The following is a 12,324-nucleotide window of genomic DNA, read 5'->3' on the forward strand; positions in this document are numbered from 1 at the left end:
TGCGCCACAGAGAGAGTCGTGCTCCACTCTCACCACCAACAGAACATATCTTCAAAGCTATCAGCGCAAAGAAAAAAGCAACACACCACTCCCGGGAGGGCTTGAACCTCGAACCTTTCGGTTAACAGCCGATCGCGCTAGCCAATTGCGCCACGGAGACAGTCGTGCTCCACTCTCACCACCATAAGAACATATCTTCATAGCTATCACTGCAAAGAAAAAAGCAACACACCACTCCCGAGAGGGCTCGAATCTCCAACGTTTCCGTTAACAGCCGATCGCGCTAGCCAATTGCGACACGGAGGCAGTCCTGCTCCACTCTCACCACCATCAGAACGTATCTTCCAAGCTATCAGCCGAAAGAAAAACAGCGCCGCACCACCACCGGGTGGGCTCAGGTAGGTAGGTATAAACTTTATTTTTCCTTTGTAAAGGAAAGGTGCAATGGAAGAGAGATGAGGAGAGATTGCTACGCTCGATAGTCCTCCGCAACCCTCTCTGCCCAACCCAGGATGGCCTCCTGGACGTCGGGTTTCAAGCTGCGCATGGCAGCCTCCCACTGCTCCTCATTACTAATTAGTTTTCGAAGGGACGGTGGAGGGGGGTGCTTAGAGCACCCCCACATGATATGATTAAGATTTGCTTTCTGTGCGGAGCAATATTTACAGGAGGAGGACGGGTAAAGAGAAGGGTACATGAGGTGAAGAATGTAAGGAGAAGGAAAGGTGTGAGTCTGCAGCTGTCGCCACAGTACTTCGCGCCTTCGTATGGATTTCGACGTTAGCGGCGGTAAGGATAAACGACCAAGGCGGTAGTGACTACAGATGTCGTGAAATGTTAAAAGGCGATCCCGCGCAGCAAACGGTGCCGTTGTCGGAACGGGGCCTGGCTCTTCCAGCGCCTGCGCCCGGAACGTAAATCCTCGGGCGCTGGCGTGAGCCGCCTCGTTACCGGCAAGGCCCGCGTGCGCGGGAGTCCATATTAAAGCCGTGTCTTGTTGCGGGGGATGGGCCAAAAGGAGGGAGAGGGCTGTTTTGGACACCCTACCCGCTCCAAAATTGTAGATGGCAGTTTTTGAATCACTAATAATAAGTGAATAATTTGGAACTGTAAGGGCCAGAGCTATGGCTGCTTCTTCCGCCTCCTCAGAAGAGGAAGCAGAAATAGAAGCAGCAGCAGATATCTGACCTAGCGAATTCACAACTGAGAGGGCGAAAAAAGGACGAGTACTGTATTCGGCAGCGTCAACGTAGAGCACTTCTTTAGAAGTAGAAAATCGTTTTTCGAGAGTTTTTGCACGCTGTCGTCGACGTTGCTCGTGGTGCACAGGGTGCATGTTTTTAGGGAGCGGCGGAATGAGTAGATTCTTGTGTATTTCACGCGGAATAGTGTGTTTGGCGTTAGTGGTTGGAGTTGGCCTGATACTGAGGGTATCGAGTATGTATCTTCCGGTCTGTGTGTTGGAAAGACGAGCATATTGTGAAGTTAAGTGTGCTTCAATAAGTTCAGTTAAGGTGTTCAATGTGCCTGTCTCCATGAGCCGTGCGGTGGACGTTCGAATGGGGACTCCGAGAGCGAATTTGTAGATTTTACGTAACAAAGTGTCTACGTTATTTTGTTCTCTTCTCAGAAGGAACAGATAAGGGAGAGAATAAGTCACTTTATTGAGGACGAAGGCTTGGATGAGGCGGAGGAGCTCTGCCTCTCGTAGCCCGCCATGCTTATTAGATATCCTGCCTATAAGGCGTAGAGTGTGGTCCACAGTTGTTTGAAGTGCTTTAATGGTGTGTGTGTTTAGTCGATTTCGTTGTATGTGTAGTCCAAGCACCCTGAGTCTGTCAACTTTAGGCACGGGTGTATTGTTCAGTGTTATTTGTATATCAGAGATGTGCTTTTCAGAGCCCCGATGGGCAGGAAGGAGGAGCAGTTCAGATTTAGTGGGTGAACAGGTCAGATTCATGTTACCCGCACAAACCACCACCCTGTCAGCAGCAGTCTGCAGAGTTTCCTGAATGTGACCATCGGAGCCGCCTGTCATCCAGAGGGTAATATCATCTGCATAAAGTGAAAATTTGAGATCTGATATGGATCTCAGCGTTCGAGCCAGCGGCATCATCGCGATGTTAAAAAGGAAAGGTGATAACACTGATCCTTGAGGTGTGCCGAAACTCCCCAAGGAGTAAGAACAAGAGTGTTCAGACCCAATGTAAATAGTTGCCGTACGGTTCGAAAGGAACGCAGATATGTAATCATGAATCTTTTTACCAACGCCTATAGCGCTCAGTTCACTCAATATGGCAGTGTGGCTGACGTTGTTAAAAGCCCCATGGAGATCGAGACTGAGAATTGCTTGAGTATCGAGACTAGAGTTAGGGATAATGATGTCATGCTTCAGTCGAAGCATGACATCTTGACTGGAAAGGGATTTACGGAAGCCTATCATTTCGTGAGGGTATAAGTTGTGTTCTTCTATAAATTTGCTAAGGCGGTTGAGGATTACATGTTCAAGTGTTTTCCCGATGCATGAAGTGAGGGAAATCGGACGTAGGTTGGCTGTGTTTATGGGCTTACCAGGTTTTGGTATGAAAATAACTCTGGCGTCCTTCCACGCAGCCGGCAAGGTAGAAGTGTCGAAGCAGTGGTTAAAAAATTTAGTGAGGGCTATAATTGAGTTTTCATCTAAGTTGCGGAGAAGTTTATTATTGACGAGGTCAGGGCCTGGTGCAGATGAGGTGCGAAGGTTCGCAAGCGCGTGTCTAACCTCAGCCTCCGTTATGGGGCTACTGAGATCATCATTTGGTTGTCCGATATAGTCAGGTGCATCGTATCGATACGCGCTGGGTAGGTGTTTGTCGCGAAGATCATTAAAAAGAGTGTTTAAGTTACCTTTGTGCGAGTGAAGTAGTTTGTTAATGTGATGATTATTTGCGGTACGTGATATGGTAGGGTCTAATAAATGCCGCAGGAGCTGCCATGTCATCTTGCTGTCTAGGTGGCCATGCATGCTTTCGCATTTCTGGGTCCATTGTTGACAAGCAAGCTGTATGGCATAGTCCTGAATTTGCAAATCGAGTCTCGCAATTCTCAGTCTCAGTCGGCGATTGTGTCGCCTCTTCTTCCAGCGTTTGAGGAGAGATTGCTTAGCTTCCCACATGTGAAGAAGTCGGGTGTCAACTATTGTAAAAGGCGTATCAGGTGGTAACATGGTGGTATGCGTTTTTGTGTCAGTGTGCAATTGCTGTACCCATTCCGAGATATCATCTATCTCAGTAGGCGCCGAGCAGTGACGGGCCTCGCGAAACTTGTTCCAGTTAATAAGGCTCAGGCGCTTGGGAGCTAAAGGTTTGTGTCGGAAGTGTATGGTAGTTTGAATAATGTAGTGGTCACTACCGAAGTTAATGTTCAGGTTGGTCCATGTGACAAAGTGAACGCGATGGCTGAGTGTAAGATCGGGAGATGTATCTTTAGCTACACTATTACCTAATCTAGTGGGCATGTCTATATTGTTGTGGAGGGTGAGGCGGTGATCCTGTATGTGAACCCACAAAGCCCTACCCTTGGGTGTAGAAACAGAGTGGCCCCATACTTGATTTGGTGCATTAAAATCACCAAGTATTAGGAGAGGGTGATGTTTCGCGGCCGCAATGGCTCGGGCAAAGAGAGTATTGAAGCGATGGTGTTTCGCCTGTGGCCTACTATAGACGTTTAATACGTATAAAGGCGATTCTTGAGTTTTACAAGGAAGGACCTCCAAAAAGTTGTGCTCCACATCGACGCCGTCGAAATTAGAGTGAGTTACCGTCAAATGTTTTTGCGTTAATATTGCAGTATCGGGAGAATTTAGAGATTTAGTTTGGTGTACACTGTAACCGGGAAAAGTTATGTTTCCGTGGGTCTCTTGTAGGGCAATGACTGCAGGGGGTTTGGGGCAGGAGGCCAAATATTGTTGAAGAGTCGCTTTCTTTTTGCGGAACCCCCTGCAGTTCCATTGCCATACTACAAAGTTCGAGCGATTAGGGTTTGCAGCCATTGTCGGGAGGGGGTGTAGGAGAGAAGGCGGGTACGGCTATATTTGGATTATTGGCCGTGACGGCCGCAATCCATGCAGTGGTCTGCTGCATTTGAGTTTGTACAAAATCTAGAAACTTGTCAAGTTTGTCATTTATGGCAGCTTGGCCCGTCTCCTGAGCTGTGAATCTGCTCTCTATGTGAGAAATCTTACTTTCAATGACGGCGAATTTCTTCTGTGTTTTATTTTCGAGGGCGTTTATCCTATCGTTAAGAGTTAGAACTGTGTCGCTGAGAGATTCTTCTTCGCGTGGTGTGGCAGGGGTTTTGCGCTTATTTGAGGGTGGCAGCTGGGAGGTGTCTCGAGGCATTGTAGTGTCCATGTCAGTAGGAGGAAGAGGTATCGTGGGTTCAACAGCAGGGGGCGATTGAGCAGGAATGAAAGATCGTGGTTCGGAATGCTGCGAAAGATTGCTAAGGGGCATTCGGGATTGTAGCTCGAGCTTTAACTTTTGAATTTCTGCCTTGAGGCTAGCGTTTTCAGCTAGAACTTTTTCTAGGCTAATGTTTTGAGATAAGGAGCAGTTAGAGGAAGCTGCCTGTGCCCAGCTTACCTTTAATGGGTTTGGCAGATGACTGGTGGAATGGGGGTTCGTTGACTGGGTCGGGAAGTCAAGTTCTTTGGGAGTCGAGTTTGGGCCCCGCCTCTTGCTCTTGCTGCGACCCCGCTGTGGGCCACGCTCTTGCGAGCGATTAAGGCTCGGTGTCCGGGATGATGGAACTTCTGAGGGCTTAGGTGTCTGGTATTTAGGTGTCTTAGTCTTGTAACGCTGTTTGCACAATGGGGAACCGGTGATGTGAGCTCCACCACACACGACACAGACGGGTTCACATTCATGGTCCATTGAGGAATCCTTCAGTCCGCACTTGTGACAGATTGCATCGGGAGTAGAGGGGCAGACATCCTGGCGATGTCCAATTTTTCGGCAACGGGTGCAGGCTTCCACCTTCAGTCGGAATGGGCGGCAGCGAAGCGTGCAGCCTTCGTAGTTGATGTAAAAAGGGACGTGCGTGCCACGGAAAACAACCAAGATGGTTTCGGTGGTGCTCAGTCGGCGAGCGGCCCCAATGGTCATGGCTGGATTACATCTTTGGAGGGTTGGAAGGATTTCCTCGTCAGCGTAATCCAGAGGGAGATGAAACCTTCCACGACAAGAATCTACAGGGTCGGCAACGTGGGTGACGACTTCGTAGGGGACTCCGTTGAACTTTAAGGTCCGGATGTTGTGGTATAAATCTGCTCGGTCCATGCTTGACGTACTCACGAGCACTGTGTGACTGGTGGGATTGACCCTGATTTGATCAGGGCTGCTGATGGGAAGTCCAACTGCTTTGAGAACGAGTTGTCGTAAGACACAGGGGTGCAACTTGGTACAGTCGAGACCCCCGCGTATCCGAAGAATCACCTTGTAGTCCGCATCGGGCAGTGGTGGAGGTTTAGGCTCCCATGAAGATGGTTTCTTCAGATCCGCTGCGCAGGTGTCAGCCGATGAACCAGTGGGACGAAGGTCAGCATGTAGAGCACGCCATGAGCGAGCGGCGTCGCCTCCAGCAGCGACGCCCGCTGCGACGCTGGCCGCGTCGCGCTGGGCGCCTCCACTCATACTAGGCCGGCGGTTAGGCCTAGCGCGGAAGCGGTCGAGCTGAACAATAAACAGTCAGCACTGTTCTCAAGGAGCATTATCACATCCCAACAAGGTGTCGAATGGGTGCCAGGTCCACTTACAGTTGGTGTGATGTGTGATCCAGGGTCCAAGGACCTGAAGAGGTGGTCATAACACGGTAAGTAGCCGGAGCCAAACGTACACACGTCAGCGTTTGATCGGGATCAAGACGCGTCCACCGGGTGGGCTCAAACCTCCAACCTTTCGGTTAACAGCCGGTCGCGCTAGCCAATTGCGCCACGGAGACAGTCCCGCTCTACTCTCACCACCATTAGAACATATGTTCAAAGCTATAAGCGCAAAGAAAATAGCAACACCACTCCCGGGAGAGCTCGAACCTCGAACCTTTCGGTTAACAGCCGATCGCGCTAGCCAATTCCGCCACAGAGACAGTCCTGCTCCACTCTCCGCACCATCAGAACATATCTTGAGAGCTATCTGCCCAAAGAAAAAAAAGCGCCGCACCCCCACCGGGTGGGCTCGAACCTCCAACCTTTCGGTTAACAGCCGATCGTGCTAGCCAATTGCGCCACGGAGACAGTCCTGCTCCACTCTCACCACCATCAGAACATATCTTCAAAGCTATCAGCCCAAAGAAAAAAAAGCGCCGCACCACCATCGGGTGGGCTCGAACCTCCAACATTTCGGTTAACAGTCGATCGCGCTAGCCAATTGCGCCACGGAGACAGTCGTGCTCCAATCTCACCACCATCAGGACATATCTTCAAAGCTATCAGCACAAAGAAAAAAGCAACACACCAATCCCGGGAGGGCTCGAATCTCGAACCTTTCCTTTAAAAGCTCATCGCACTAGCCAATTGCGCCACGGAGACAGTCGTGCTCCACTATCACCACCATCCCAACATATCTTCAAAGCTATCAGCCCAAAGAAAAAAAAAGCACCGCACCACCACCGCGTGGGCTCGAACCTCCAACCTTTCGGTTAACAGCCGCTCGCGCAAGCCAATTGCGCCACGGAAACAGTCCTGCTCCACCCTCACCACCATTAGAACTTATCTTCAAAGCTATCAGCTCAAAGAAAAAAAAGCAGCACACCACTCCCGGGAGGGCTCGAACCTCCAACCTTTCGGTTAACAGCCGATCGCGCTAGCCAATTGCGCCACGGAGACCGTCATGCTCCACTCTCACCTCCGTCAGAACTTTTCTTCAGAGCTATCAGCCCAAAGAAAAAAAAGCGCCGCACCACCATCGGGTGGGCTCAAACCTCCAGCCTTTCGGTTAACAGCCCATCGCGCTAGCCAATTGCGCCACGGAGACAGTCATGCTCCACTCTCACCACCGTCAGAACATTTCTTCAGAGCTATCAGCCCCAAAAAAAAGCGCCGCACCCCCACCGGGTGGGCTCGAGCCTCCAACATTTCGGTTAACAGCCGATCGCGCGAGCCAATTGCGCCACGGAGACAGTCCTGCTTCACTCTCACCACCATCAGAACATATCTTCAAAGCTATCAGCCCAAAGAAAAAAAAGCGCCGCACCACCACCGCGTGGGCTCGAACAAACAACTTTTCGGTTAACAGCCGATCGCGCTAGCCAATTGCGCCACGGAGACAGTCGTGCTCCACTCTCACCACCATCAGGACATATCTTCAAAGCTATCAACGCAAAGAAAAAAGCAACACACCACTCCCGGGAGGGCTCGAACCTCGAACCTTTCCGTTAAAAGCTCATCGCACTAGCCAATTGCGCCACGGAGACAGTCGTGCTTCACTATCACCCCCATCCCAACATATCTTCAAAGCTATCAGCCCAAAGAAAAAAAAGCACCGCTACACCACCGCGTGGGCTCGAACCTCCAACCTTTCGGTTAACAGCCGATCGCGCTAGCCAATTGCGCCACGAAGACAGTCCCGCTCCACTCTCACCACCATCAGAACATATGTTCAAAGCTATCAGCGCAAAGAAAAAAGCAACACACCACTCCCGGGAGAGCTCGAACCTCCAACCTTTCAGTTAACAGCCGATCGCGCTAGCCAATTCCGCCACAGAGACAGTCCTGATCCACTCTCCGCACCATCAGAACATATCTTGAAAGCTATCAGCCCAAAGAAAAAAAAGCGCCGCACCACCACCGGGTGGGCTCGAACCTCCAACCTTTCGGTTAACAGCCGATCGCCCTAGCCAAATGCGCCACGGAGACAGTCGTGCTCCACTCTCACCACCATCGGAACATATCTTCAAAGCTTTCAGTGCAAAGAAAAAGCAAAACACCACTCCCGCGAGGGCTCGAATTTCCAATTTTTCGGTTAACAGCCGAACGCGCTAGCCAAGTGCGCCACGGAGACAGACGTGCTCCACTCTCACCACCGTCAGAAAATTTCTTCAGAGCTATCATCCCAAAGAAAAAAAATGCGCCGCACCACCACCGGGTGGGCTCGAACCTCTAAGCTTTCGGTTAACAGCCGAACGTGCTAGCCGATTGCGCCACGGAGACAGCCGTGCTCCACTCTCACCACCGTCAGAACATTTCTTCAGAGCTATCAGCCCAAAGAAAAAAAAAGCGCCGCACGACCACCGGGTGGGCTCGAACCTACAATCTTTCGGTTAACAGCCGATCGCGCTAGCCGATTGCGCCACGGAGAAATCCTGCTCCACTCTCACCACCGTCAGAACATTTCTTCAGAGCTGTTAGCCGAAACGAAAAAAAGCGCCGGACCACCAACGGGTGGGCTCGAACCTCCAACCTTTTGGTTAACAGCCGATCACGCTAGCCAATTGCGCCACAGAGAGAGTCGTGCTCCACTCTCACCACCAACAGAACATATCTTCAAAGCTATCAGCGCAAAGAAAAAAGCAACACACCACTCCCGGGAGGGCTTGAACCTCGAACCTTTTGGTTAACAGCTCATCGCACTAGCCAATTGCGCCACGGAGACAGTCGTGCTCAACTATCACCACCATTCCAACATATCTTCAAAGCTATCAGCCCAAAGGGAAAAAAGCGCCGCACCACCACCAGGTGGGCTCGAGCCTCACACCCTTCGGTTAATAGCCCATCGCGCTAGCCAATTACGCCACGGAGGCAGTCGTGCTCCACTCTCATCACCATCAGAACATATCTTCAAAGCTATCAACGCAAAGAAAAAAGCAACACACCACTCCCGGGAGGGCTCGAACCTCCAACCTTTCGGTTAACAGCCGATCGCGCTAGCCAATTGCGCCACGGAGACCGTCCTGTACCACTCTCACCACCGTCAGAACATTTCTTCAGAGCTGTCAGCCCAAAGGAAAAAAAAGCGCCGGACCACCACCGGGTGGGCTCTAACCTCCAACCTTTTCGTTAACAGCCGATCACGCTAGCCAATTGCGCCACAGAGAGAGTCGTGCTCCACTCTCACCACCAACAGAACATATCTTCAAAGCTATCAGCGCAAAGAAAAAAGCAACACACCACTCCCGGGAGGGCTTGAACCTCGAACCTTTCGGTTAACAGCCGATCGCGCAAGCCAGTTGCGCCACGGAGACAGTCGTGCTCCACTCTCACCACCATAAGAACATATCTTCATAGCTATCACTGCAAAGAAAAAAGCAACACACCACTCCCGAGAGGGCTCGAATCTCCAACGTTTCCGTTAACAGCCGATCGCGCTAGCCAATTGCGACACGGAGGCAGTCCTGCTCCACTCTCACCACCATCAGAACGTATCTTCCAAGCTATCAGCCGAAAGAAAAACAGCGCCGCACCACCACCGGGTGGGCTCAAACCTCCAACCTTTCGGTTAACAGCCGGTCGCGCTAGCCAATTGCGCCACGGAGACAGTACCGCTCTACTCTCACCACCATTAGAACATATGTTCAAAGCTATAAGCGCAAAGAAAATAGCAACACCACTCCCGGGAGAGCTCGAACCTCCAACCTTTCGGTTAACAGCCGATCGCGCTAGCCAATTCCGCCACAGAGACAGTCCTGCTCCACTCTCCGCACCATCAGAACATATCTTGAGAGCTATCTGCCCAAAGAAAAAAAAGCGCCGCACCCCCACCGGGTGGGCTCGAACCTCCAACCTTTCGGTTAACAGCCGATCGTGCTAGCCAATTGCGCCACGGAGACAGTCCTGCTCCACTCTCACCACCATCAGAACATATCTTCAAAGCTATCAGCCCAAAGAAAAAAAAGCGCCGCACCACCATCGGGTGGGCTCGAACCTCCAACATTTCGGTTAACAGTCGATCGCGCTAGCCAATTGCGCCACGGAGACAGTCGTGCTCCAATCTCACCACCATCAGGACATATCTTCAAAGCTATCAGCACAAAGAAAAAAGCAACACACCACTCCCAGGAGTGCTCGAATCTCGAACCTTTCCTTTAAAAGCTCATCGCACTAGCCAATTGCGCCACGGAGACAGTCGTGCTCCACTATCACCACCATCCCAACATATCTTCAAAGCTATCAGCCCAAAGAAAAAAAAGCACCGCACCACCACCGCGTGGGCTCGAACCTCCAACCTTTCGGTTAACAGCCGCTCGCGCAAGCCAATTGCGCCACGGAAACAGTCCTGCTCCACCCTCACCACCATTAGAACTTATCTTCAAAGCTATCAGCTCAAAGAAAAAAAAGCAGCACACCACTTCCGGGAGGGCTTGAACCTCCAACCTTTCAGTTAACAGCAAATCGCGCTAGCCAATTGCGCCACGGAGACAGTCGCGCTCCACTCTCACCACCGTCAGAACATTTCTTCAGAGCTATCAGCCCAAAGGAAAAAAAAGCGCCGCACCACCACAGGGTGGGCTCGAGCCTCTAACCATTCGGTTGATAGCCCATCGCGCTAGCCAATTACGCCATGGAGACAGTCGTGCTCCACTCTCATCACCATCAGAACATATATTCAAAGCTATCAGCGCAAAGAAAAAAGCAACACACCACTCCCGGGAGGGCTCGATCCTCCAACCTTTCGGTTAACAGCCGATCGCGCTAGCCAATTGCGCCACGGAGACCGTCATGCTCCACTCTCACCTCCGTCAGAACTTTTCTTCAGAGCTATCAGCCCAAAGAAAAAAAAGCGCCGCACCACCATCGGGTGGGCTCAAACCTCCAGCCTTTCGGTTAACAGCCCATCGCGCTAGCCAATTGCGCCACGGAGACAGTCATGCTCCACTCTCACCACCGTCAGAACATTTCTTCAGAGCTATCAGCCCCAAAAAAAAGCGCCGCACCCCACCGGGTGGGCTCGAGCCTCCAACATTTCGGTTAACAGCCGATCGCGCGAGCCAATTGCGCCACGGAGACAGTCCTGCTTCACTCTCACCACCATCAGAACATATCTTCAAAGCTATCAGCCCAAAGAAAAAAAAGCGCCGCACCACCACCGCGTGGGCTCGAACATCCAACCTTTCGGTTAACAGCCGATCGCGCTAGCCAATTGCGCCACGGAGACAGTCGTGCTCCACTCTCACCACCATCAGGACATATCTTCAAAGCTATCAGCGCAAAGAAAAAAGAAACACACCACTCCCGGGAGGGCTCGAACCTCGAACCTTTCCGTTAAAAGCTCATCGCACTAGCCAATTGCGCCACGGAGACAGTCGTGCTTCACTATCACCCCCATCCCAACATATCTTCAAAGCTATTAGCCCAAAGAAAAAAAAGCACCGCTACACCACCGCGTGGGCTCGAACCTCCAACCTTTCGGTTAACAGCCGATCGCGCTAGCCAATTGCGCCACGGAAACAGTCCTGCTCCACTCTCACCACCATTAGATCTTATCTTCAAAGCTATCAGCTCAAAGAAAAAAAAGCAACACACCACTCCCGGGAAGGCTCGAACCTCCAACCTTTCGGTTAACAGCCGATCGCGCTGGCCAATTGCGCCACGGAGACAGTCATGCTCCACTCTCACCTCCGTCAGAACTTTTCTTCAGAGCTATCAGTTCAAAGAAAAAAAAGCGCCGCACCACCATCGGGTGGGCTCAAACCTCCAACCTTTCAGTTAACAGCCGATCGCGCTAGAAAATTGCGCCACGGAGACAGTCTTGCTCCACTCTCACCACCATCAGAGCATATCTTCAAAGCTATCAGCCCAAAGAAAAAAAAGCACCGCACCACCACCGCGTGGGCTCGAACCTCGAACCTTTCGGTTAACAGCTCATCGCACTAGCAATTGCGCCACGGAGACAGTCCCGCTCCACTCTCACCACCATCAGAACATATGTTCAAAGCTATCAGCGCAAAGAAAAAAGCAACACCACTCCCGGGAGAGCTCGAACCTCCAACCTTTTGGTTAGCAGTCGATCGCGCTAGCCAATTCCGCCACAGAGACAGTGCTGCTCCACTCTCACCACCATCAGAACACATCTTCAAAGCTATCAGCCCAAAGAAAAAAAAGCGGCGCACCCCCACCGGGTGGGCTCGAACCTCCAATCTTTCGATTAACAGCCGATCGCGCGAGCCAATTGCGCCACGGAGACAGTCCTGCTCTACTCTCACCACCATCAGAACATATCTTCAAAGCTATCAGCCCATAGAAAAAAAAGCGCCGCACCACCACCGGTTGGGCTCGAACCTAGAACATTTCGGTTAACAGCTCATCGCACTAGCCAATTGCGCCAGGGAGACAGTCGTGCTCCACTATCACCA

At 51.4% G+C, this 12,324-nt stretch overlaps 1 protein-coding gene across 1 annotated transcript; it reads right to left on the reverse strand.

Annotated features, from left to right (window-relative positions):
* Positions 1-1,351: 1,351 nt before the first annotated feature.
* On the reverse strand, positions 1,352-5,889 carry LOC142784072 (uncharacterized). The gene is made up of 2 exons (XM_075882751.1): positions 5,795-5,889; positions 1,352-5,711 (listed from the first exon to the last, which is right to left on the reverse strand). Exon 2 carries the CDS (start codon positions 5,670-5,672, stop codon positions 4,014-4,016), a length of 1,659 nt encoding a protein of 552 aa, XP_075738866.1. The 5' UTR covers positions 5,673-5,711; positions 5,795-5,889; the 3' UTR covers positions 1,352-4,013.
* Positions 5,890-12,324: the final 6,435 nt, after the last annotated feature.

This window comes from Rhipicephalus microplus, unplaced genomic scaffold, assembly GCF_043290135.1.
Source record: "Rhipicephalus microplus isolate Deutch F79 unplaced genomic scaffold, USDA_Rmic scaffold_13, whole genome shotgun sequence".
Lineage (NCBI taxonomy): Eukaryota > Metazoa > Arthropoda > Arachnida > Ixodida > Ixodidae > Rhipicephalus > Rhipicephalus microplus.